General features: G+C 38.0%; 2 protein-coding genes across 5 annotated transcripts in view; both read right to left on the bottom strand.

The window, feature by feature from the left end:
- Positions 1–11769: 11769 nt before the first annotated feature.
- Positions 11770–16922, bottom strand: atf1 (activating transcription factor 1). The gene is made up of 8 exons (XM_056749784.1): positions 16763–16922; positions 14736–14839; positions 14383–14502; positions 14196–14290; positions 13770–13903; positions 13292–13459; positions 13058–13205; positions 11770–12890 (listed from the first exon to the last, which is right to left on the bottom strand). Exons 2-8 carry the CDS (start codon positions 14832–14834, stop codon positions 12746–12748), a joined length of 909 nt encoding a protein of 302 aa, XP_056605762.1. The 5' UTR covers positions 14835–14839; positions 16763–16922; the 3' UTR covers positions 11770–12745.
- A 145-nt stretch (positions 16923–17067) lies between these two features.
- The window catches only part of dip2bb (disco-interacting protein 2 homolog Bb), a 36738-nt gene continuing 26287 nt past the window's right edge, over positions 17068–27518 (bottom strand). For 2 of the 4 annotated variants that reach the window (XM_056749780.1, XM_056749781.1), the window contains 17 exons: positions 27300–27501; positions 27110–27222; positions 26956–26979; positions 26601–26681; positions 26058–26181; positions 24833–24954; positions 24602–24713; positions 23609–23718; positions 23310–23440; positions 23006–23174; positions 21979–22149; positions 21814–21875; positions 21678–21735; positions 21520–21594; positions 21262–21436; positions 20799–20922; positions 17068–20622 (listed from right to left, as the gene is read on the bottom strand). In XM_056749780.1, the coding sequence (XP_056605758.1) occupies positions 20370–20622; positions 20799–20922; positions 21262–21436; positions 21520–21594; positions 21678–21735; positions 21814–21875; positions 21979–22149; positions 23006–23174; positions 23310–23440; positions 23609–23718; positions 24602–24713; positions 24833–24954; positions 26058–26181; positions 26601–26681; positions 26956–26979; positions 27110–27222; positions 27300–27501 (2106 nt within the window). In that variant the 3' untranslated portion in view covers positions 17068–20369. The remainder of the gene's footprint in view (positions 20623–20798; positions 20923–21261; positions 21437–21519; positions 21595–21677; positions 21736–21813; positions 21876–21978; positions 22150–23005; positions 23175–23309; positions 23441–23608; positions 23719–24601; positions 24714–24832; positions 24955–26057; positions 26182–26600; positions 26682–26955; positions 26980–27109; positions 27223–27299; positions 27502–27518) is intronic. The other 2 variants (XM_056749782.1, XM_056749783.1) reach the window with 1 other exon arrangement.

The raw sequence follows: 27518 nt of genomic DNA, 5'->3' as shown, positions 1-27518 counted from the left end.
CTTACCACTGAGCTACAGGAAAGCTTATACAGAAAGAGGGATGCCAGTTCCTGTAGGGGTATGGGCCCACTCAATCAGAAATGTATCTACTTCATGGGCTGCATTTAAGGGAGTTCAAGTAGAAGATATTTTTGCAGCATGTTTTTTAAGCATCATGGTCTTAGCCATGTGTGTTCTTAAAATTTAAGGAGTTGAAGTGATCAATGCGACATGAGTGATAAATGCTATTTTAATGTCTGTTGCCCAGAGAGGAGCAAATAGTATGGATTCTGTAGTTTTTCGCAACAATTTTGACACGAGTCATCCTATTAAGACCATAAGTGTGGGTCAGAGTGAGGTCGAAACAGATTGTGTGTTACAGATGTAACTGTGGATCTTTGAGACCGAAGGATGACCGTCACTGATCCTTGTCACTCGGAACTCTGGGGCATTCAAGGTAAGAGAACGAGCTGGAAGTAAAACCCATATTTAAACATGTAAAACCCGCATTTATAACTCCGGGGTCATGGGTATGACTTTGTATACATAAGGTCTCGAGAGAAGGAGTCTTAGCCTTTAAACAAAAGAAACCGTATTCTTCTATCTTCCTTTGTTCGTTTTTTATCACTCCGTAGATGTGGGTAGGTTTCTTCAAAAATGCATCATTTTGATTAAACAGCTGAGATAATTAACGTTTTTTTGTCAAAGATTCCGCCCAGATTACATTCAGAACAATCATTAAAAACTGATAAAACTAGGTTCTGGGATTCTGTACTTTTTCCCAAAGGTGTGTAATAGCCCCACCTGCTGTAAAACAGTACAAACACTGATTGCCGTAATAACTCGTCTTTGGCGGGGAAACGTTTTTTTTAAATGACAAGATATTTCGTCAATGGCAGTGAAAGAGTTAATAACATTAAAACTAAGGACTTAGCGATGTTAAGCCATTTTTGGAAAATATCATACATGCAATACTTACACGCTGGATCCTCGCTGGATACTTACTCGCAAGGCGCATAGGAAGGGCACTCTATTCCACCATTACCTTGGGGAAAGGCCAGGGAAAGGATGTCTGTTCATGTGTCTTGTCATGTACTTCTGTTTGCTAAAAATCTGCTGTGTTTAATGCTGCTTTATACATGTCTTTGTTATCGCATAGCCATTATCATATTATTATTAGTCATTTTGACTATGATAGTGTATTTTTGCATCCCCACCACAGTAAATTGGTATGCTCTAAAGTGGGAGGAGCCAAGTGTATGAAATGGCTCCTGGCAGCCATTTTGGAGGTGATAGTTGTATGGCAAGTGATTTTGGGCCTGTTGTTGGCATTGCCAAAGTTGTTAAATTAATATTCTCTTGAAAAAAAAAATTTGTCTTGATATTTTTTGGACCTACACTATTTGAAGCTCACCTTTGCACACAAAAAATTTTGGTTTCTGCCAGTGCTATTAGATATAATAATTATATGTTTTATTTATATAGCGCCTTTCCAGGGATAAATTACACTTTACAATAAGGGCAAACAGTAGCACAAAGAGAACAAAACACCGACATCAAAGTAACAATAAACACCAAGCAGCAAAAAGCAAAAAGCAGAGTAATTAAAATGTATTAATCAGTACAGTAGCATTATCTACAATACCCATGAACATGCTTCACAATTACTCCTTTTTCCTCAGGGTGGGGTGTTCTTGTGGAATCTGACTCCTCATGCTGGATGTACTTTTCCAACATGTTCTACAGTCATTGTGGTTATTTATAAATAGAACGGCCTATTCATAATAACAGACCCTCACATTTAACACATATAAAAAAAAATAAACACAGAAATATAAATGACAAGAAACGCTCAAAAGTATGCATTAAGTGTATGGAAATTTTTGAGTTGTGCAAACTACAGTTCAAATTAAGTAAACCTAACAATACATTTCCAGTGCAATGAACTTAATATTATCAGTACAAATGCTGTGAGGAACAACCATAAGCCCTTGCGCCTGAAAGTTTGATTATTCATGCTTTTTTAAATAAAAAGCACTTTTGGGGCATTTATATAGATTTTCGTAAGATGTATAACGAAATTTAAGATGTATTAAGTATTATTGATGTTGTTTTGTAGTGAATAATTGTTTACTGTGAAGTTACCATTCGGGAAATTTGTGTTTGCTTTGGTAAGTATAGACCCTGTTCAACCCATCATATTTCTTATCACAGTAAGGAAGACACACATCAGAAATGAGGTATGTTGCGTGCTTCTGTGGAGAATCATTCAATGACTGACATCAAATCAGTTATTAATTATTTCAAAACTATTTGTCATATAATATACTTCACTATGCTATATGGAGGTTAAGGTAAATAAATGTAATATTTAAGTACAGCCCACATGTCCAGCACTGTAAGTTGATTGAACTCGTGCTACATACTTTTTTAAGTAAAGAAGGTCAAGCAAACTGCTAAATTTGTGTAAATGCAACAAAGATTATCTTGTTATTTTTACTTAAAATCTCTTTAAGTTAAATGTACTTAAAAACCATGATGCAGAAATGGTGCACAAATATTTTAAGTAAAGTCAACACATATTTTTTTACAGTGTAAGCTTAAATTATAAAAAATCATAATTTATTGGCTACCTTCAATTGGGAGATGGATGAACCCCTAAAGTTAAATTTATGAAAATTATATAAAAAAAATCTTAGCATTTTCCATTGTTGTTTTCAAAAATATATTTTATATTTTCATTTTAACTGATCTGATTGAAACCATTTGAATGTTTCAACTTTTTGCGACATTCCCCTATGTCAGGATTCTGTTCCGTTTCCCTGTTATTTTGGACTTTTACTTTATTTCCTGTTGTGTGCCATGTTTGTAGTCCTTTGTAGTCTTTCTTGTTAATTAGTTTCCCCAGGTATATTTTGTTTCCTTGTCATCCCAGTGTATTTAAGCCCTAGTGTTTCTTTTGTTTGGATTTCGGCTTTTGCTTTGAGCTTTGATTTTGTGCCGCCTATGTTCTGTGGATTACCTTGTTTTTTGTTATCTTATATTATTTTCAATAAATCTACAGTGCACTTCGATCCGCTTCTCTGCCTGCTTATTCTTTTTCACACCCTACAATTTTTTTTATCAAGAATAATTACTGTGTTTAAGTTAAAAGGTGAGTAGATTGGTCTTATCATTTTGAAGAATATGTGTTCAAAAGTCTGTGTAACCTAGGAACGTCACTACCACACATATTTTTTCAGCAATTAAGCAAACCTTTTTTTGGGCGTTGTTCCATAAAATTTCGTTTTTATGTGTGTACATTTGTTCAACTGTGTTTGCAGTGTAAATGTGCTGATTAGCATGTTTGAGCTAGGCTCAAAATGTTTCGGTAGTGAGACAATGAAATACTTTATTTTTCCATTATTTGGGGAAATCAACGAAACTCTGTAAAGTTATGCAAATCATTAGTATTTAGTATGTGAGCTGTAGGTTTTCTATTAGATATTTACTGTCAGATGTTGGTCTGCTATATGTGCTGGCTGCGTATGTGCAACATAGTAAATTGTAGAAATAAAATGTCGAAAAACTGAATCAGCTGTGCAAATTAAATATTGTGATCACTACCAAAACATTACCATCACTACTGATAATGTGTGGGCCACGGCCGAAAAATGGGATGTTTTGTCAAAAATAGAGTGTATTGAATTATCAAGATGTTATGATAGTTCTTGGTTCAATGTATGAATAATCTAATGAATCAATTTTGTGTCTTTTACAAAGAAAGTTTGGATTCAAAATGCAACAAATCTCAAAAATTACACTTTAAATATTGTAAAAATTTTAAATGTTTTATTTAAATTACAAAAAGTAATAATTAAAAAGTAGATTTAAACAATCTTAATATGTAAATGTAAATTAAATTATATATTATTGTGTTTTGATAGTGACGAAATTTGAGGAGAGGAACAGTTTTCCAAAACTTTCTGAAATTAGATTATTAAAGTAAACAGCACAATTATTGAAATGTGTACATGTTGATATGTATTTTGTAGAATGGCCCATATATAAAGACTTTACTTAATAGGTTTTAAACTCAGAATGGCTAATCCCTATGCCCTAAAATCTCCTTCTGCATCATCGTCTCATCGCCATAAGGAGGCCCCGTCGACAGGCAACGAATCATGGAAACTCGAAGTGTCCATCAGTTGTACCCTTCAAAATCCTTCATTCAGAAGGGCCCTTTGAAGTGGCAAGTTATGAGCACTTTGGTTTGGAATGACCCTTCAACGCAAGCCATGATTGTTTTTCACTCCGAAGTGCCCTTCAGAGTACAATATATCCCAAATCACTAGACACTTCCTGTAGTCAGTCCTGTTGACTAGACCAGTTTACTGAGGTAACAGAATTTTATATTACTTGTATTAAAACCACAAAATCTTTGCTTAAATCTGCATGTACCACCATGATTTTTAATTAAATGTTTAGCTGACTAGTGAGTTTTCACAGCAGTGAAGAATACACCACATGCATCCTCCAAATTCTTGTAAAAGGTCACATTCGAAGCGTGCATTTGGAGTGTCCTACTTGCTTCGAGATGAGACAACTTCTGCTGATAATGGACATTAAGAGCCTGAGTTAAGAACCTCTGGTTTACAACAAAACAGAAATGTCAAAATTGAGAACCGAGAAGAATGCTGGTAAGAGAGCATTTTGCTAACTCTGCAAATAAAGAAATATTTAAACTCAAATCATGCAGAAAATAATAGGGATTCTATCTTTGCTTACCATTTAATTGTATGTGAGGTAGGTACTATTTGCAAGATGGCTATGTGCCATTTGGAAAGACCTGGAGGCCATGTCCGTAGCCAGGTATGAGGTAGTCTCGCCTAATTTATCGCCGCTGTCTTTGGCCAAGGCCCGCCCAAGAGACCATATGACTGACAAGTAAAGCAAACAATCACGTTTCGTTTCGTTTTGTGCCGTGTCATGTTAGCGTCCCCGCAGTAAAAGCTCGATCTACATTGACGAATGTGTCAAAAGTTAAAGGGCCGCAAATCCAGGTGTTTTCTGCAATGTAAAAATAGTCAGTGGTGTCCCCAGAAGGTCTCTGTAAAGTTTCAGCTCAAAATACATCACACATCTTTCATTACAGTATGTTGAACTTGGATGTGGCTGCAATGGAAAACTACCGTTTTTGTGTGAGTCTCTTTAAATGCAAATGAGCTGCTGCTCCCCTCCAAAATATGACGTAGAGAGCTTACACATGTGCTTTGGATGACATCAAGACAAGCAATATGGCGGAAATTGCAATTACGTCTGTAATGCCCTATCCAACCAAAACCATACACTAAATGCAATAAAAATCACCTTAATGCCTTGTTCATAAATACGAATTAAATGGAGAAGAATAAAACATAGATAGAACAATATATGCTGTATGAAATGTTGACCATTGATGATTAATCATGTGTATGCATATTACTAACAGACATAAACACAGATATAGGCAAAAACATGCATTCAGAGAACTTGTATATGACAGACAGGTATGTAAAGATCAGCAACCAGGTTGTCTTACATATGCACACCAAGTATTGTCGCACTTAGGACAAACGAGAAAACGCTGAACTCAATAAGAAAGACACCGTTATAACATTCTTTCGTTGTAATGAGTATATTTACAGAAATTATGTCTGTCACAAGTCTTTAAGAAAGAGAGTCGCATCTTTTTCGATGACTCCAATGGAACAGTTTTTTCACAGCTTCACTAGTTCCTGGAAGTTATCAGTAATGCATGGAGCTGCGACTAAACAGACCACTGAGGTAAACTTCTAACCCATTTAAAGGCAGAAGCCATTTAATGAATAAAAAATTAAGAAATCAAGCATCTAAAGAGAAAACATAACTTCCTGGAATTATCTTAAGGCTCCATGAATCACGTGATGCTCCAGCGTTTCTGACTTCCGTTGGCAGAACTCTCTCTCTCAATGACTCTGGCCAGAGCCTGGTCTTCCCCCGGGGGAGTCCTTTCGAATGAGTCCCGGTTCATTTCTGTACGTCTTTCCGGACCGGAGATCTGGACCGGTGAATGTTGGTTTGTCGCTCCGAAAAAAGTGCTTCTTGCCCGGCTGCAGAGTCCTCGGCGTACCGCCCGGGACTTTCAATCGTTAATAACACCGGTCCCTGAGGTTGCAGCGTCCCTTCCTTCTTTTTCATTTTGTTTCATTTTTAGGTTAGTGGCTATATCTGCTCTTGCCTGATAATGGCTGACATTATCAGCCATTAGGGGATCCCCAACAGCCTGTTTTGTGTCTCTGTTGTGATTTAAAGAAAAAGAAGAATATAGATGGATTTGTATAATTACAGGGTGTTTCTGCACACTCACTGGCGACTCAATGTCTGGTTGATAAAAAATTAAAAGGGCATTTTCTGGGATTGCAGCCCTTTAACAAAAACAACAATAGGTTACTTTCGTAACATATTTCGGTTCCCTGAAACATTGAGTGGAGAGATACACCGATGGGAAGGGCATCCGTACCTGACTTCTGCAGAAGCATCCAACTGCACCATGTCTGGCTAGACAGACAGAGGCTTGCAGCCAATCCCAGGTAAGGCCCCAACCCCTTACCTGAGTGCATATATGGTCTGCCTGCACGGTGCTGAAAGCATTCTTTAGAAATGTTGGCCCATATTGATAGGAAAGCATCTTGCAGTTGATGGTGATTTATGGGATGCACGAAGCTCCCGTTCCACCACATCCCAAAGATGCTCTATTGGGTTGAGATCTGGTGACTGTGGGGGCCATTTTAGTACAGTGAACTCATTGTCATGTTCAAGAAACCAATTTGAAAGGATTCAAGCTTTGTGACATGGTGCATTATCCTGCTGGAAGTAGCCATCAGAGGATGGGTAAATGGTGGTCCTAAAGGGATGGACATGGTCAGAAACAATGCTCAGGTAGGCCGTGGCATTTACACGATGCCCAATTGGCACTAAGGGGCCTAAAGTGTGCCAAGAAAACATCCCCCACACCATTACACCACCACCATAATTGCATTAATGAGAAATTGAACAGGTGTTCCTAATAATCCTTTTGGTGAGTGTATAAGGCACACACATGTACTTAACCCAGCAACACATATATAACACCCAGGCAGGAATTTGAATGCATGCTTGGTGACATGAATCTGCATGGCTCACCGGCCCGTCAAACCTTTGTAACTTCAACAATGTGTAAACAGAAGGTAAAGGGATATAACAAGAAGGGGCTTTAAGGACCCACTCCTAAAACAGAATGTGCTACTGAGATTTTGGTGACATCCAATCGGTAGTAATGCATAAACGTATGGGGAGAAGCCCAGCTGGCAGCAGAGCAGATGTCCTGCAGTGATACTGCCCTGAACAAAGCCCAAGAGGCAGCTAAGCCCCTCGTGGAATGATTTCTGATGGCTCCAGGGGGCAGCACTCTGTTTGATTCATTATCAGGTAGACCTTAATTTTGGAAAAAGACCTGCCTTTATCCATAATGGCCTTTAAAGAAAAACAAAATATCAGGAACTGAGCAGTGCACTAATATGATGCGAGACCGCGCCCATAACACTACCCTTCATACACTTGCCCTTAACACCATATTAGGGACCTTGTAGAAACAGCCCTGGCGTTTTCTACAGTAGCAACCACACGCGGGTGAAACCCAAGCGGCGTTAAGTTTGTCCCCTCATGCGCCCATAGAGCCACCCTGTCACGGTGTGGGTGATAAATCTCCCCGTTCCCATGAGACAATAGGTCTGTGCGGAGGGGGAGGCGCCACGGCTGGGCATATAACAGAGGGATTATCTCTGCCAGCCAAGGTGCTTTGGGCCACATGGGAGCTCTAAGATGGAGTGTCAGGCCCTTCTCTCTCACTCTGCCCAGTGTGGGAAGTATCAGGCACAGAGGAGTTATATTTTTTGCAACATCCTGCATCTGAGTCCTTCTGTCCGGTGAAAGTTGGCGGCACAGAGGCTGTGAGCAGGCGGTGCCCAAAATCATTCCACTGTCATGTACGGCCTCTTTGCGCTCTTTTTGTGAGCGGCATCCAAACTGGCTCTAAACTATCAACATTTGACTGCGTTCAAAACACGGAGAACATAGTTTTAATAATGGAATTCCCGAAGATATATGACCTAACAAAAAGACAAATACAGAGATTTAAATAAGGAATCCAGAGTGGGTTGATTTGGAAGTTCAAATACACAATACTTCCTAAATGTCTTCGTAAACTGTGCCTAACATAAGCGTCATTGGTATTAGTCATTACCGCAAAAATTGACAATTAACTATTGCATATTTAAAATATACATAAACTTCAGGCTGGTTAGTGACCTTTAATGACCGCCCAGAGACATCACATTTTCACAATGAGAGGCAGCAGCGCAGCACCTCCACAGGTTGGCAAGTCTGGTGAAGGGCCATTACATACATTAGAATGTCATGACTAGCCAATCAAAATCAAGAATTCAAAAGCGCTGTGTATCAAGTCTATAATATGTTCATATGAGATTGTTCGCCATTGACATTCAGTTTTCCCAAATTAGAGGACACTTTCCATTTAAATGCTTTACACAAACAAAACAGGCTACCAAAACCACTAAAACAACACCCAACAAAACCCGCACCTCCTACCCTAGTGTCTCCTAGTGGTCGGGAGTATTTCCGTTGTGTTGTGACTTGATTCCGTTGTGTTGTGGCTTTATTCCGTTGTGTCGTAGCTTGATTCCGTTGTGTTGTGATATACAGGAAAGTATTCAGACCCCCTTAAATTTTTCACTCTTTCTTATATTGCAGCCATTTGCTAAATTCATTTCAATTAATTTCAATATCCCTTTCAATATGGGGTGCTGTGTGTACATTAATGAGGAAAAAACTGATCTTAAATGATTTTAGCAAATGGCTGCAATATAACAAAGAGTGAAGAATTTAAGGGGGTCTGAATACTTTCTGTAGGCAACCCACTGTATATTTGCTTTTTAAATTGTGTTGTGTTTAGCACTAGTGGGCCACCGTATGTAACCCTCAGTCTGCTTCCAGTTCCATTTCCAACGGCTGTTACTATACATCCAATTAAATCGCAGCTAAAGACGATACCAGTATCATGGGTGCAAATCAAATTAGTAACAAGATGTACATTTTAAGAATAATAAGGCCCTGCATTACAATCATCATACTATCCGTCCTAAGTATTCAAAAATAGAATTATTATGTCCCAAATCGTAGTATGTTAAAAATAGTATTCCAAAGATTTCCGGAAGGTCTACTACTTCCTTTAGAAATTCGAATTGCAGAATGATGCACACTCTAACGTCTGATATTACCCACAACCCACCGCGAGCAGTCAGAGTTTAGTGGCGCTCCACTGCATATTTCACTTATATAACTTATGCGTCACTAAATTAACAAATGTAAGTACCTACACTTCCAACACACAAACAGTACAGGCAGGGTAAGTGTTTACCATGCAGATGAGGGGTTTGGTCCTTAAGGTTGTGCTGCAGTGCCATCTTTTGGATTTGATCACACTCAAACAATGCAGGGGTCTCCTAGCCACTCAGGGTTTTCACAACCAAGCCCGGCTCCAAATATGAGATGAAAGGTGGGTACATAATATCTGGTAACGGCTAAATAAGCACATTAATTAAATAATGCTGTATGATAAATCGCAATATTAAGCAGAATACTTTTTTAAAAATAGGCCGAAACAAAGCCAGAAACTTCTTTCCAGAAACGTTGAAAAACAGAGTTGCGACACTCCCATCGACATCCGTTGGAAGAATGGAATGCGAAAGCAACTAGTGTAATGGAGGGCGCTATAGTTCTATACGTTGCATTGAAGTCCATTCATTTCACTAAGTTGATAAAATAGATCTCAGTAAAACACCTGTTTTATTTTATATTGGATCTTCCCTTCTGTTGCCATTTTGAAATCTTCCCTAAAAACACATCTGTATTCTTTGCGTTTTAATTGAGGTTGTTTATATCTTTACATATGTCTCTTTGGTTTTGATGCAGTCAGATAATTTAACTTTAAATTTTCTTTTAATTTGTGTTTACTATCTATGTACAGCGCTCTTTGGTTACAACTTCTGTTGTTTTTAAATGTGCTGTATAAATTAATAAACTATACTAAACTTAACAATTTAAAGGATTTTTTGAAAACAAAATATTGTTTTCCTAAATAAAAAGGCTTTTCTGTGTCGGTATGTGTGGTTGAATGATTTTCTATAAAGGATGCTCAATATATAAAATAGTTTCTATCCTCTCCCTGTATATATTATATAATAAAAACTCTTACTGACTGAAATTGTTTGTCTTGTTCATTTTTCTGCGTTCTTTGTGATGCATTTACTTGCAATATTTGATTATTTATTGATAAATTACCATCACACTTACACATGATACATTTACAATGCTACTCCAGTCGCAACAATACGAACACAGTTCGCAGAGACAGTTATCACCAACATAACACACAACACAAATACACATTTTTGCACATGTGCATTATGATCAGCGTGTCGCAGTATGTGCCCTTTAACGGAATAATGGACCACATGACAGACACTGCCCCCCAGTCTGATCATAAAACCAACACAGACTAATGTACACAATGCCAGTTTAAAAAGTGACACCTCATGAGAGCACTCTCAGCAAAGAAAACAGGTGCTACACTAGCAGAAAATAAACAGATTCACCAGCGAATAAACTATGATTATGATAAATCTTAATATTAAACTGGTAACGTTACAGTGAACTTAACGTATGGAACTGACCGTAGTAGATGTACCATATATCTAATAAAATGTCCGTTATGCAAATATGCATGCACAATATGTTAAATTTAAGACTGACAACAGTCAAAATCACTAATCTAAAAAAAAAGCTATAACATTAAGCAACATAAACAATGACTTGATAACAAAGCCTTCCTCCTGTTTTTGAACAATGTTTATCAACTTTTTTCCCCCGAGACTTGATAAAGTTCATCCACATGCTGTTTTGAATGACGTTTTCAGCACTTCTTTTTTTTCAGTTTTTTGGCGTTTGGAACCAACTTTTTGTGCTTCTTCTGCTTTACGAGACTGTTGGTGAACAACTCCCCAGATGGCGGAAAGTTAGCAAAACCTAAACGCGCCCATTTAGAAAAATTATCACTCAAAATGAATCTCTCCCATTGATTTACCATACTGTCAGCCAGCGGTATGCTACTACAAGACGCCCCAAGCCTGTATAAGCACACGTTCGACTTCTTGCAGCATGCGCAGGCTGCACATACAGCTTATGACATCACAGAACTGCGACTAGTCTGTGATCTTGAATTACTCTCGTGAGACTTGGAAATCTCACGTGGATAGAGTCTGCATCAGTTTTTTTATATAATTTTTTACGATAGTTTAGGTCATCATAGAGGGCCTAGAGGGCCCTCTTTGTTATTATAAATTTGATCACCATAGTAATCAGTTTATATATTGTGTTGGTATTTAGTGAAATTTGTTGTAAATACAGCTGCTTCCACTGTCTCTCACGCTTAAAGCCATTCATACAGACTTATAGTTTGGAACTACTGAGAGCTCCATGAACCAAGTGACCATGCAGCAGCGATATTATCAAAATGTGTCACAACTCTGTTTTTCAACGGCTCTGGTTTCTTTCCAAATATTACAAAATATCATAGCAAAAGTAAACCATTCATTTCTGACCCATACGACTGCATCTTAATTCAAAACCAGGTATACATCATTAAAACTGGAAATGAGAAAAATAAGAAAACCATTCAAAGGCTGGAAAAATATTTATTTAGATTCACCTTACCAAAAACAAGGGACATCTTTATTGAGTTCATGGTTTACTGATGTGTCCTGCTTTGTGAAGTGCAGGTATGTGCTCCCTGATTCGATTGTCTTGTAACAGCTTCACTTTTAAACAGCAGTAATCCATGAGCCTAGCCTATAAGCTAAAACCATCAAAAGACGCAAATAAAGTGTGTACATGAATATGGCATACAGACCAGTTGGACATTACAAAGTCTGACACTATTACAATATCAATTCAGAATAAGGCTTATTTTGAGTCTAAAACAAGTATACCTCGGTTTCCTGTTAGCCATAGATTTATTCATAAATCTGCCAAAGCTCTTACCTTAAATTCTGTTCAGACTCTGTAGGAATCGTTGCACTAAAATTCAATGAAATAAAACACGGAATGGGGATAGAAATACCAGAAATTCAAAAACGGGGTAATAATGCAAAAAACACAACTGCATGACAATCGCGTCAAATTTTCATACACACACCGTTCAAGCGCATCAGTTATAAGGTAAAAATATAAGTCTGTCAATTCTGCATTTCTACTGCAAGCAAAAGATGTGTTGAGCAAGCACTTCAATAAAATTAACATTCAAGATTCCCTGGAAACCAAATGGGTCGAGGACAAAGCAAGAACTCCCAGTGTAGATGTGCCAATACTTGCACAAGATACATACACAAATATAAACATCTGTTGACCGCAAATAAAAACATGTCATGGAAAAGTTGATCCTTCTTTCCATCTACTTTGAAAAGCGTATTCGTTTTTTCTGGTCAATCGTTCTTAGGCTGTTAGTTAAAAAGGAGTTAAAAACAGACGTTTGACAGGAGGAGGATTAATGTATTCCCTGTGCCAAAAAGTCAAAGTTTCTGCATTTGTATAAGCAAGTAGGCAGACAGGTATGCCGGTAAAGTTCCTTTAGCGTGATTGGAGGAATGTCCCATTAGCCACTTTTGACACAGTACAGGTCCTTTAATGTCTTCAGCTCTTCGATAAGAGTCTTGTTCTGATTTTCCAGCACAGCCACACGGTTTTCCAAACACTTAACATACTCCTTTTTCTTTCGCCGACACTCTCTGGCTGCCTCCCTACACAAAGATTTGAATCAGACAGAAATGGTAGTTACAATTAACTGATAAACTACGTCAATTCACCTAGAACAAATAATTGCGTTAAACTTATTTACAAACCATCATAGTGTGATATCACCAACCAACTTTATTTCGCTAAACAAACTAATTCTCTTTCACTCTACCTGTTCTTTGCGAGGCGTATCTCTCTCTTCATTTGTGGGTCATCGCTCTTGCCCTGGGAGCTGATGACGGGGGATGTCATGACAACGGTCTGAGGCATCGATGAGTTAGAGGAGCGAATCTGATAAGCTTGCATTTCTCCACCCGCACCTACGACACAATATCACAACCGGTGTTGCTAAACCAACAATATGAGTGCCACACGTATACATGATACTGTATATGTTTGTGCTTACCTTGGAGCACCACCTGGTTGCTGGGCAGTAAAATCTGTTGGCCATCAGCAGTCTGGGCGTACTGTAGTATAGTGGGCTGGCTTGGGTTCGAGTGGGTCATGGTGAGAGTTTGCAGACCTTGCATTCCCTCGCTAGCCAGCTGCAGTGAGCCATTGGATGAAATTGTGACTGCAAAGCAGCAAACAAAACTGTGAGATACTGTGCATACAGATTTATCACATTAAAGCACAATTGTAGTATTTTACACTACAAATTTCAAGCAAAATCAGCTTTGAATTGGAAGAAATCGAAAGTCTAAAGAATTGACATTGTAAGACTTAAAAGTGCAAGGGTAAATAAACACACATTGCTTATTCGTCTCCCTTGTGTTTCTTATGAAAGTATTTCCTTCCTTTTTGTTGCAAAACACGTTATGGAAGTTACCACATAATTATTCCATACCCTGTAAAAATATTAGTTTATATAGTGTTAGACTTACTATATTGGCCACTGCTTGTCTGGTAAATGGGAGTGGGGAGTGAGACACTGGTTATGGCAGAGGAGGTGGAGCTTTCTTCATTTTCCTCGTTCTGAGTTGCCACTTCCTCAGCTGAGAGATCATTTAGAATCTTCCTGAAACATTAAAAGGAACAAAGTTTTATGCAGCGCTTATATTTCACATGCTTAATAACCATAATCATAAGTTACGTTTTAACAGTTTTACAAAAGTGCAAGCATAGGGTCTTGGAAGTAAACATTACATTCAATATCTCTATAGAGAAATTCATTTTTAGTATAAACCTTTCAGGAAAGATGTACCCAACATTGGGTCCAATGATCAATAGTTCGTGTTGTGGACCAGACTGCCTAATTTTAACAAATGAAGAACCCACTACTAATACCAAATTCAGAAGAGCAGCAATACCTGTAGGATGGGCGGCGAGCCAAGATTTCTCTTGACTGCTGGTTAGATCCACTGTCAGATGAATCTTGAGAATCATCACTGTCTGATCCTTGACCCTAAATAGAAAAATTGTTAAAGCAGAGATCAACATGTACACTTATGATTCTGGGATGAAAATTAAGAACAGCATGTTAAACCAAAGTGTTACCTGTGCATGAGTTGATGGAGACTGGATAACTGATGACTGAGCTGCCTGAATCACACCTTGGACCTGGAATTGACCACTGGGCAGCTGGACCACGGCCACTTGAGACCCACCCAGAGACATCTTTACACAACACACAAGGAAGATGATGATGTTAAAGCAATGCACAAGGGCAATGGCAAATTAAACGCAAAAGCTTGCATTTATAATCATATATGTGAAACATGCACATGAAGGCTTCTTTTCAAACACTTAACAAAATATTACGTGGTACAATACAAGCAGACTTGCCATTTGTAAAGAACTCATAAAAGGTGCGTACAAGCATATATGAAATGCACATAGCTTTACAGTACCTGCTGTGCTATCTGAGATATTTGAGAGGCAGTAATAGTTGTAGGGATGACAGTTTGAGACTCGGAGCCATTGGTGTTATTCTGATGAACATCCTCCATTGCCACTGCAACAACACAGACAAGAATTTAGATCCTTATGTAAAACACAGAAAAGTATTTAGATCCATATGTAATGTCAATGTAATGCTGTGTTATACGATAGACCACAATTTTCTGATATATTGCTGGCGCCAATATATTTTGTCAATATTTGGAATTGTATCTAATACATTTTTACATTCTGGATTCATTTGAGATTAACTTAATTTTAAAGCAAAGCTACATGTTACTAACTTACCATTTAATACACCATAATCTTTCATTTAGTTTTACCATTTTGAATCTCTCTCATTTTTTATTTCGTTTTGGCATCAACCATAAGAAAGCCACATCGGTCGACCACTAATAAAAATAACAGTACGAGTTATATAAGGTAATTTACCATGAACAATACGTTTCTACCATACTGATTTCTCGGATGTCAACACATTATATTTTCCAGTCAGATAAATGCATTTTTGAGCATTATCATGTTCATAACGGATTAATGTAAAATCGACAATATTGTTTTTTTCTTCACAAACGCACGAAAAATGCATTTTTTATTGCACTTTTATTGCTTCTGGTTCTTGAATTGTAAAATCCCTCTGTGTTGTCCCCTTGCGTTCTTATTTGTCATGTCTAAACGCATCTAAATGAGAAAACACTACGTTTTGACTGTAAATGTCACATCCATTGCTCGTTCTTCCAGTCCCTGTAGCTCAACTGGTAACGTAATGTTTACGTTAGCATCCCAAAAAGATGAGGGTTCATCTCCGAAAACAAACATTTCTGATTAAAAATAAAAACAATAGCTGTATCGCGCTTTCAAATGCAATGTGTTCTTATACGTGTGAACAGGGAGGTCTGTATTTGTGCCATTACAGGCAAACAGTCAAAAACCTATAACAGTTATTTAGTCACTGTTTCCATTTCCCCCAGTACAGACTTGTTCCAAACCTTCTCCTCAACCACACACACTTTTAATATCATTCAAGCCTTCAAGGGTTGTTCTCTTTACATTACTGTGCAGTTTTCTCTTCTTTTTGTAAGCTCAAATTTCAAATTGCGCAGAGGCAAAAAAAGCACTGTTGTAGAGGTACAAATAAACAAAATAAACTAAAAAATACAAAACAGACTAGAGCTAATGTTTTTAATGATCTAATGTGAAAACTGCAGGAGGAACAGAAACGAGAGCATATGCGGTAACGTTAGTAAATCACTGTGTTGTGGATGGAGCTGCTTTGTCGTTATTTACAGTACTAACGTTAAACTAAAACCGGATGCTAAAAACGCCCATCATCGCTTACATTCTCCCCAAATAAACGATATCGACATCGTTTCTTTTTCCATGGAAGCCATAATAAAAATGCATTCTAAATTCACCTGTTGAATTCTTACTTTTAATTATATCAGCCGCTAACATTACCCATGAAAGCAAGAATATAACGTGACGGCTAAAGCAGCTAACTTTAACTGGCTAAGGAATATAGATAACGTTAGCTGCTCTTAGGATTTATCTAATAATTTATATCGCAAAGTTGTATAGATGTAGACGTTTTTACAGCCGTTCGTGTTTGTATTACATATAAACAACCTCACGTGGGAGTAGATTGCGATTTGGGGTTTTGTATATAATTTGCGAAAGCCCAAGTCAAAAAGCCCTCTTCCCCCGAGAGATCGTTGTAAAAAGTGCATCTCTGAATAAACCAAACCGCTGCATTAGTATAAACCGCTTCTGTGTGTTATGAAGCCCGTGGGCGACTTTATGCCGCGCTCTGCACAAACTTTCAAGCTAGTGGCACGCAAGTGCCCGCGTCAATAGACGTCAGCGATACGGGGAGCCATTAAAACACCTTCCCGTAGACGAGCACTACAACCGAGCGGACGGGCGCCATGACTCTAGCGAGGGCTCGGCTAAAAGGAAGAGTATAAAAGCGAAGCCTTACCTTTAATCCGTTCAAACTGCTCCTGGAAACAACGATGCGGTGATTTTAGACGCCAGTATTCAAACGGTACAATGAAAAGTAAGTTAATTAATAATGCATTTAATAAACCTGGGCGGTTTCCATTGAAAACTCTAGATGGCTTGAGGGATTTTTTTCCTGAAGGCCTCGACAAGCACCGCCTCTCAGAAAGACGTGTTACGTAATCATGTCATACGCGTTGCGATTGGTCCTTATCACTTCAACTCAAAGGGGTCTGGGGACATGAATGAAACCAAGCGATGTTTACACATGTTGAGTTCTTCATAGTCAAACAAAGAGCATACATTTGTAAAAAAACGAAACGTTATCAGCGTTGCAAAATAAAAGCCTTTTATTGTTTTTTTTTTCATTTCAGTATAAAACAGTAACAGGAACCAATGTACAAAAGAAACATGTGAACCAATAGGGAAATGTTTGCTTGCATAATCATGACTTTCAGTTATATCCATGAATGACAAAGAAATCTTGAAATATAACTTTGGAAATAATGACTTTGCCATACTGCTATTAATAATATCAGAAATACATAAAAATACATAATAGTAATATGAATTGTCTATCAACATAATCATGTTACTGTTATTCCAGAAATTTATATTCAGCAAATACATTTTCCCTTAGTGGTGTGTGTGTGTATGCCCGCCAAATACTTGAAAATGTGTCTGCCGTTGGTTGCATAGTGTGAAAAATCATTTGGTTCCAGGCCTAAACTGGCATCCAGAATTCCAATAAAAAAAACGGATTATGTTGTGTTCCTGTTTTGTCCATAACTGTCAAAACATAAATTGTCAAACTGTACGACAACTAAAATCTTTAAAGAACAAAAAAACAACAATAAAGTGACTATTTATATATGAATTTCCTTTCTGTCTTGGAAAGCACTATTTCCCTGAAAGTCCCATGTAAAATTTCATTCACTCGCTTGTGCTTTCACGTAAACTCAGCTCTGACACCAATATGAGAGCGAAAATATGAGAATACATTTCATGACAGTAAATCAGTTTTGGGAGAAGGTGTTGTGCCAAACAATCTCTTAACGGTGTTCTCACAGTTACAAACCGCCTATCAGTACATAACTGTGAACCACAAACACGCAAGCTTGCCACTATGCATTCTAAACATACACACACACACACAATACACCCCATTTTACAGTATGAGGATATCGTCTAACATACTGTGATGATCAATTGTGTGAGACCTAGTCCTTCTAAGCCCCGACAGTGCCTGACTTTATCATGCTTACATCATAAAGACTTTACATAATGTAAGAGCTATGTACAATCTCCTAAACGGAATTCTAAACAGAAATGCATGACAGACAGAGCTGAACACAGATGTCAACCCATCACACATTATCGACCATAAAAGAACAAAGAGAAATGAAGCAAGCTATTCACAATAAGTCTTAAACTTTAGACCCCCCGCTCAGCTACGGTGGGATGTCATGGACAGTAGTTCATATTCTGTTAATCCAAAAATCTGACAGAATAAAGCAACTAACATACAGTACATTTGAAGTTATCATCTGTACACAAGCAGTTATTTACAATTATTCATGGTTTTCAAGATGCTGGAGTCATTCCTGGTAAAAATGTCTATAGTACAGGAGACAGCACCTGTCATTGAAAGATCTGTTAGCCAAACTTGTAAAATCTATACTTTTGTACAGTAAGATGTTTACGAGGGGCTTGTTTGTACAGAGGCATGTTATTTTACAGTTATCTTGCTTTATTGTACAGATGCCTGAATTTCTTTTCTTTTTTTGCCATTTAGAGGTGTCGATGGCTTGTCCTGATGTGTAAAAGCACCTTTATATGAGAGCAAAAATAGAGCTATACCTCAGTTTGTGTTTGGTTTGCAATGAGGTTTATAGTTGGAGCCATTATACGCCGGAGTGTGTTTTTCTTTAAATTCGTACCCTATGTTGAGAGACAAGCTTGGGTGTTTTGTAAATGCAGCAGGTGATGTAACACTGAGCCTTACAAAGTGTTTCTGCACTTTGCTGTTGTGTTTGTTTTTTGGTGTGTTAAGGGTGTCGCACACTGGATGAGAGGCGCAGCATTGCATTAAAAAAAATCGAACACATTGTTATATATGAGGATACACAAGCCGCCAATGCGCCCCTACAATTATGGACGCAATTATGGATGTCCTTGCCGTGACATGGCGCTTCTGGTTTGGTGTGTAACCTACTTTAGTCATATCCTACTCAATAATGCAAGTTAATGTTACATAACGAAGACATGCCCTTCTGCTTGTTAGATACGTATGGTCGATGTTATTGAAAATATCCACATTTATAAAATAAAGTGCACAAAGCATAATGAAAAAAAAATTGTTTTTCGTTTTTTTATTAGTGCTAATTGTGTTTTTATGGGTTAAGGGAATGGCCGTATGGGTTAAAAGGTGCCAAGCTTTTATCAAATCTATGATTTTACTTAAATATTTTTCAAGTTTAACTCACTTTGAGTTCTTTTACCTATTGTTTTGGCCTTTTTAGTATTATGCTGTATATAAGAGTAACATTGTAGTGTTTTACATATTTTTGTCTGCTATCGATCATAGTATTATGTGTAAAATGAATTAATTTAGACTAAAAGAAACCAACAACAAATACAACAAATAACCTAAGGAATAGTGTAAAAGCTGGCTGTGTACATTCATAAACAACAACCTGCTGAAAAAAGGTAATTCAGTGTTGGGCTTTATGTTTTCTAGTACAAGCAAAACTGTCCATCTTCATAAAGTCAAAAAAATCTCACAGCCTAGTAGATACAGGATGCCAACTTATATCCAGAAAAAACATTGAAGCCCCAGTAGTAAGATTGAACACAATAGTGTTCTAAAACTGACCAAAAAAATTGAGCTAAATACTTATTTTACTTTGAGCAATTCAGATCTGCATCCATTTGTCAGGTGCGACAGCAGTCCCTGTGGCATAATCAATTAGCAATATCTTATGTTAACTGAAAGGGTTGTGGCTTGCCCCCATGACTGAGGGATAAGGCGACCCTTCTGGGGATGGGGGTCTAGTGATGTAGTCTTCAACCTGGGTAAGGGCATTCTTATATCTAGAGCACTCCAGAGATGTCCTACAACCATACTGCCCTTGAGCAAGGCACTTAACCCCAGGTTTATATTTCCCCATTTACATGTCTCGGCAGCGAGAATACCGTAAGCTGCTTTGGATAGAAGCATCTGCTAAATGACCACAATGGAGTATCGAACCCCCTATAATTTCTACGCCATCCGTTAAATGTTACAATTTACAGCCCTGTAACACACAGCACCATAGGTGAGCTGATTCAAGTACATTTAAATCTTGATCGTATATGGCGTTTTGGGGAGAGTTTAGGGAGGGTTGGAGGGCAGTGGTTCAGGGTGAAAAGGAAGTTAGCAAAAAGGGAAACTCATCCCACTTCCTAAACAGTCATCTAACATTTTTGTATTTCTTAACACCTTACCCCTTAACAGACAGCGCTAAGTTTTTTTCAATTGTATAAGCTCTGAGTCCATGCTCCATTGCACATCTCTGATAGGCCGATAGGCTTCCCCTTAGCCCGGCTCACATATTGTATGCTACGTATATGGGGTCCAACTGATCTGCCAGGAAGGAGTCTCTCAAGTGCATTCTCTGCTTCTCTCCTCTGGAGTTTATAGGGATGACCCCTGGGTCAACAATAACCACCACACCCACGATAAGATGGTGCTCCTCTAATACAACATTGGTTACCAGTGGAACCAGGTCTAATGCATCCTGCTCCGAACCACAGAGTTCAGCTACCACCACCAGCAGGTTTGTCCAGGTGAAAACGGCACTAAGAGAGAGAAAAATATATGAATGACTGTACATATTTATCTAACTAAATACATGACATTGACTTAAAACTACTACAGACTAAGACAAACCCCAACTAAAACAAAAATGTAGCATTCCTCAAATTTACACAGAAAACAGTATAAGCTGTATTTATAGATCTATTTTCAAATGTACCTCTCGCCGATGCTTCGGTGTGTACGTGAAACACTGGTCTCAATGTCGATTGGATGATATCGCAAACCTCTCAATTCCAAAGTCTCATCCAAGGAGCCCACTACAAACAGGGCGTCGTGACGATCTAAACCACAACATCAAAGTTACAGGTGGGAATATTAAGCAAAATCTATAAGAACATGCACAAAATTTGCCATAACAATACACATACTGTATCGAATAAGAATCTATATGTGTCCCAAACTGCACACGTATGCACTATTCTATACAGTTTTGTAACATACACATTAAAAAAACGATAGAAAAATCTATTACATTTACCTCTAATGGTGACTGAGGACATTTTTTGCAAAAGCAGGTAACATTGATATCAAAAGTACAATGTACAATTATGTTTTCATATAAAGTCATATTGTGTTCTGCATTTGATGTTATTTGCCGCACCAGTCTTCCTGTCTCTTACCTCCACTAGAGTCTGTGAGTTCAGTTCTCTTCACAAAACCCAGGTATCCAGTTCTGGCCCAGAGTGTTTGTGGATCTCCGAAGCTCAGTTTAGTGTTAAAGTGATCAGCTTGAAGATTTTCCTCTCCGTATATAGTGTAGTACCCTGTTGCATTGTGGGGACTGTTCACCCATATCTGAGAACAAGAGGAAGTATAAAAGTAAATCAGTATGTGTATGAGTCCAGACTATAAACATTGTGAGTGAAACACAAGCGCACCTCTCCCAGATGAGAATCCCCCAGTGGTCCTCTGGTTTCTGGATTGACTATGATTACCCGCACGCCAGGAAGAATCTAAATTAGACAGAGAGAGGCAAATTAAACATTATTGATGTTGTCACAATGATGCACCTGATCAAGCCAATATGGTGACTTACTGTTCCAGACTCCATGAGAGAAAGAGACTGTGGTGCTCCTCGCTCCACTAACCTCACCCTACAATACAGAAACACAGTAATCAATGTTGCGTTGTAAAGAGTTCGGATTAAGATGTTCTGAAAATCTTTATCCTACCTGTCATGTCGAAGGGACTTCATGTCCACATATACAGTTGAGGGGTCTGGTCCAGTGGTACCCTGCAAGACACAAAAATACAGATGATCAGGTGCACATCAAGGTCATGTACACACATATGGTCTTCTACACTATACTCAAAGAACCAAACATCAGATAAGCTACCTGTAGGCAGATGGCTAGGTTGACTCTTGACCCAAAGGCGGTGCTGACAGCCCGTGTGGAGAGTCCGATGTCTTTAAACAGTTTGGAAAAGGAGTGAGTGAGAGCCAAGCGTGGACGTTCCTCAGCGATCACCACACAGCTCCTCACGCATGACAGATTCACACCACGTGCCTGCAGTCAAACAGATTCAGGAAAAACATGTCAAGAATATAAAGAAGAATATAAAGAATCTGTTTGTCATAGCGCCTCTTGTGGTCATTTTTGGAATGGTGTACCAAGGTGGATTTGGTTTTATAACTTTTGACCAGTATGTGCTGTTGTAACCGCAATTATGTGATTTTCTCAGTGTACCTTGATACAAAGTTCACAGTCATGTAAATACAGAAAACATGAAACTTTGTATCACAGTTGCTAATAAATATCAAAACATCAAATTAGGCCATTCAAAAATATATTTGTGTTGTTCTTTTAATTTTGCAGCTATGTTCTAAGGTTTATCTCACCCAGATGAGGAGGAATACTAACAAGACCTATACATAAATATATAACCACACTTGTGTATTTGGACATCTATTACAAGTAAACAGTTATTGATAAACAATCATCATAAAATAATCGTTAATTTTTTTATAATTTTATTTATACATTTAAGGATATTAAAATTATCAAAACTGTAAAATACCACAAATGTAAATATGGGAATTATGTTGTGACAAAAAAATCTAAAATATTTTTGCTTAAATTTGTTGAATTTTCTCAATTATCACTCTTAATAATTAGCAAAAATGTATTATTGATATTTAAGCACCATTCTTAAGATTCTTAAAATAAGTGAAGGACTTTGAATATTAAATGTATTCTGAGCACTTATTGGCTGCTTTTCTTTATTATTTGGTCCAAGCCATTTAATAGAAAATTGATAAGTTGGAACAATAATATATTTACTACAAAAATAATTTCCCATTCTAGTTTAAAAAATATTTTTAATATGATCACATTTGTGACCCTATACTTTGAATGAGTGTACCTTCAGCAACTCGGTCTGTCCACCCAGGCCTTTAGTGCAGAGCTCCATGACCGAATAAGAGCAGAAGGTGTCTCTAATACGATACTGACTCAGTGTGCTCAGCCACAGGGACAGTGAGATCTCCAGTTCCATAGGAGGAATCAGGATGGACTGGTGACCCGAGTACACACTGCACAATACAAGTACAAGTACACAGTAGCTTGAACACATTATACACTCATATCTACTCAAATCACGAGATGCATGACATGAACAAAGTGGTGAGTCATTTGTATGTGACTGTTTGCGTGTATCCATCTGTTACCTCGCAAGACACCAGAGAACAAAACCAAGTCCGCAGTACGGGTCAAGGCAGATGGCGATCTGGCGCGAGGAGTAGAGCTCACACTGCAGCTTTATAGAGCGACACAGAACGCTCATTGCCGCATGAGAGATCTGATAAACAGCCATTTATACAGCGAGTCTTAAATATATATTAAATATAACATTTGCTGAAATCAAATGAACATTATAATACACAGCCAATGCAACGTGATAATGATACATGATGTGTATGAAACAAAAAACAAGACCCTGCATCAAAATATGATCAATAAATCTCACCTTAACCCCTGTCAGCATGCCTGTTGTTGAGACGCTGAAGTCCAGGTAGGCGATCATCTCGGCATTGGGCGGTTTGTAAATTGTTGGTGGTCGTTTTCGAGGCAAGTCATCTGGTAAAAATATGTAAATTAGTGTAAAGAGTACTGACAAGTTTTTACTTTAAACTTAACTTTAAGCCTTTAGTTGAATCTGTCGAAAATTGTCAAATCTCATTAGTTTTCGAATGTCTTATAGAACCAATGTGATTTGACAAAAGAATATGTGACGTCAAGTGCTCAATACGTATGTAGTTTTCCTATCTGTTCGAAAACTAACATGACCTATCTTGGCTACATTCACTCAAAATACAAACAGTTTTTACCCATTAAACATATTGTTTTGCTTTAAAAAACATTTAATAAAACCCTGTCGAGTTCTTGGATGATGAATATATGCGCTATTTTTGCTTCAAAACAGGGACACAATGCATTACCATTACAAAGCTAGAAAGAACCAGGAAATTTCTCAAAATTACTCAAATTATGTCCGGCTGAGGCAATAATGTCATACACACCAAGGCATATACATGCCAAGAAGGTGAGTAATTTATGCATTAAAATCATTTTTGGATGAACTATTGCTTTAACCCATGTAAAGATAAATACTAGGGATGCACAATAAATTATCAGCCATATCTATATCGGCCAATAAATGGTCATTTTTACTGTTTTTGGTAAAGGCACTAAAATAAAATCAAGCCAATATATTAAAGCTTATAAATCCTAAATCATTCCCTCTGTTTGAACCATTTCAGCTGCACAGTTAAAATCTAGTTCAGTACTGTCTTTCTGTCATGATAATTCACTTACTGTTATTAGCAAAACACTGTTGATGTAGGTACAGTATGTACTTCAAAAAAGGACCAAGACATTTGCACATTTAACATGTGTATATCTGAATATACAATACACAGATAATGAAGTAACCGAGCAAGTGTGCATGGGCGTGTGTTACCTGTGTCTATTATAATGGGCCATGTTTTTATGTTTACAGTGGCTCCTGCTTCTTTAGATCTAAGAATCCTTGTTAAAACCTGAGTAGTGAGAATGCAGGCAGCCTTACTGACCTGAAAGTGAACAAAGAAGCTGCAATGTTATGCGTGTCATTGCTTAAAGGCCTTTACAAAAAAGCAGTAACAGGCAAACATACATAAACACATAAACAAAGAACGTGTATGTGACTTACATCGATAATCATGCGGACAGTGGGCAAAGTGGCTGAGAGGTTCTGCGGATGTGGAGGCCTCACGGTGACGGGAATACAGCCGGCATACAAACAGCCGTAAAAGGCTGCGATCAGATCTATACCTGCACACAGAGAATTCATATGCAATACATTAGCTTGTGCATGTCTGAGAACACCCTTCATATCATGACTAACTAATATTTTTTATTATTTATGGTTCTCAGACTGTGGCACGCGTGTACCTGGCCCTGGTGGTACGTGACACGAAAATTAAAAACTCTTTACATTTCGTGTTTTAAATACAATGTCAAATGTTTACTACATGATCGATACGTACGTGCAATATTAATATAGTTGTATGAATTATTGTTTATTTATCATTGGTCGATGTAAATCAGGCACGTGACAGGCAGCTCAAACACAGAGCGGGAGCAGACAGATGCTTGTGCGTCTCTCTCTCTCTTCCAATGAGCTGCGTGCAAATCAAGCTTCTTATGTATTTCTGCACTTGAACTGCTGATTTATACCGCTAATTCAACACGCATCTGCATCTACTCGAGGTTAAAACAATGAAGTGAGTGTTGTGTTTTAGTTTTGACGCACCACTTTGACAAGAACAGCTGCAGTAAAGTGTAAGTCTCTGTTTGTTATACAGCTGTTCTCTTGATATTTAAGTATAGGTATATTTATTTATCTTCTGTGTTAAATATTATTTCCACATTGTTTGTCTTTAATAAATCAGTTTGTAGTCTTTCTGCAAGTCCCCACAAAGTTCATAAATCCCCCATAAATGTAATTTACAGAGCCCTGTTTACAGTGCACTACAGTAGCGTGTTTTGGGTGCACTATTACTGCTGGGTAACTTGCAAAACTTGGAATTATTTTCTCCTTTAGTTTGAAAACAACTGTTAAATAAAAATATTATTAATAATAAATTAGAATTGGAGCATGAAGTGTAAAGATAAAGATTCACAGCTATAAATTTGAGTGCTTATTAATATGATTTTCTATGGTGGTCATTAGGTGGTACTTGGAACAACAAATTTTATTAAAGGTGGTACTTGATCTAAAAAGTTTGAGAACCACTGATCTATAGTTATAATTTCGTACCGTACCATACAGTAACTGAAGGCAATTAAAACCACACAGTACAGAACAATACAGTCTGAACTGGTCTAGTCTAGACTAGTATGGTGTAGTATAGTGTAGACATCGTGTGTGTTACCTGGTGGATACAGAAGCACCACATTCTCTCCAATGTTAATACCACTTCTCTCCATAAGAGCAGCAGCAATCTTCTCTGCTCTTTTATGAAGTTGAACACATGTAGCTGTGCAAACAGCCACTCCCTACAAAGAGAGAGAGGGAGAGAATGAAAGAGAGACGCCTACAGATGATATATACATGGCAGATTACAGGCCAACAAATCACAGCTGGTCATTGTGGGTTTGTAAATGTGTCAAATTAACTCCTTCCAACGGTTTTGTTGGTGTGTATGTGTGGTCTTGTTTTTATATCCCGGTGGGGACCTTAAACTGAATGCACACCAACTCATGGCTGACTCGTGTCACCGTGGGGACCAAAATTGAGATTTCCATGGTCAAAAAAATCGCAGAGAACAATATAAAAAAAATCTAAAAATGCAATAATGAAATCTATGATCTTCAGGTTTAGGGGAAAAAATAAACAGTTTGTACAGTATAAAAATCATTACGCCTATAGACTGTCCCCACGGAGATAATAAACCAGACGTGTGTGTGTGTTATACCTTTGCATTCAACAGCACAAAGAGTGTGTGGTCAGGGTCGGTTTGTGCTCTCCACTGTAAAGCCTCTGTGAGATACTGATGCTGAGAAATAAAGAACCATCATTAGATTACTATCATGTATTAATATCAACATTTCACAGCAGTAAAATGTTTAATAACAAAGCTCGATCACAAAACATAATAAAGAAATACATAAAGAAAAACACATAATCAAAGTATATGTTCCATGTTGCAAAACGACAAATAATTGTGTACTCTTTAAATTTGACTATAATGTAAATGTAATTCAACTTTTCTGTAATGTCAAAAGACACAAGAAGATGTGTTAAGGTGTGCCGATGACCTCAGTGCTTACCATCATCGTAGGCCACATACACAGCTGAATCCACACGCAAGCATTAAAATATCACAAAATGCATTTCAAACAAACAACCTGATCATAAACTGACTGCATTATTTAATGCACATTTCAAAGACTCACAGCTAAATGTTGCAATGCATGATCTTACCTTCCTGACCAGGTCTTGGTCCTCAATCAGTCCAAGGTCCCGGCCCGCAGCCTGTGCAATTCTCTTCCCAGCAACCAAATTACCCACCATGATGGACGCAGGGCCGACGCCAACTATAAATACAATTCAGTAAGAGGGGAAATTCCCTTAGGCACATACGGATGGCTTTTGAGGATTCACTGACACACACCTGGTTGTTTCTGCCGTGGTTTGGGCATGTTGGTGACGCAGGTGTGGGGGCACATGAGGATGTTGCAGGGGTGCAGCGCCCCCTCCAGGAAGAGTTGCTTAGTGTCTGAGATGTGAATACCCCCTAAGGGAGTTTTGGGTAGTGTGTTGGCGGGAACCAGAGCAAGGCAATACAATCCCACCTGATGAATACTGTCAATTGCCTGAAGTCAAGAAACAA

The sequence above is a fragment of the Triplophysa dalaica genome, chromosome 6 (assembly GCF_015846415.1).
Source record: "Triplophysa dalaica isolate WHDGS20190420 chromosome 6, ASM1584641v1, whole genome shotgun sequence".
NCBI lineage: Eukaryota > Metazoa > Chordata > Actinopteri > Cypriniformes > Nemacheilidae > Triplophysa > Triplophysa dalaica.
The sequence above is the reverse complement of the archived record's forward strand: the minus strand, read 5'-3'. Positions and strand labels throughout refer to the sequence as shown.

Excerpts from the sequence above, each read along its gene's own strand:
- atf1 (XM_056749784.1), bottom strand. The coding sequence starts at position 14,834 with ATGGAGGATGTTCATCAGAATAACACCAATGGCTCCGAGTCTCAAACT. Across the intron at positions 14,291-14,382 it reads CTCCATCAACTCATGCACAG|GGTCAAGGATCAGACAGTGA; the intron begins GTAACACTTTGG and ends TTTTCTATTTAG. Across the intron at positions 12,891-13,057 it reads ATACGCCTCGCAAAGAACAG|GGAGGCAGCCAGAGAGTGTC; the intron begins GTAGAGTGAAAG and ends ATCTTTGTGTAG.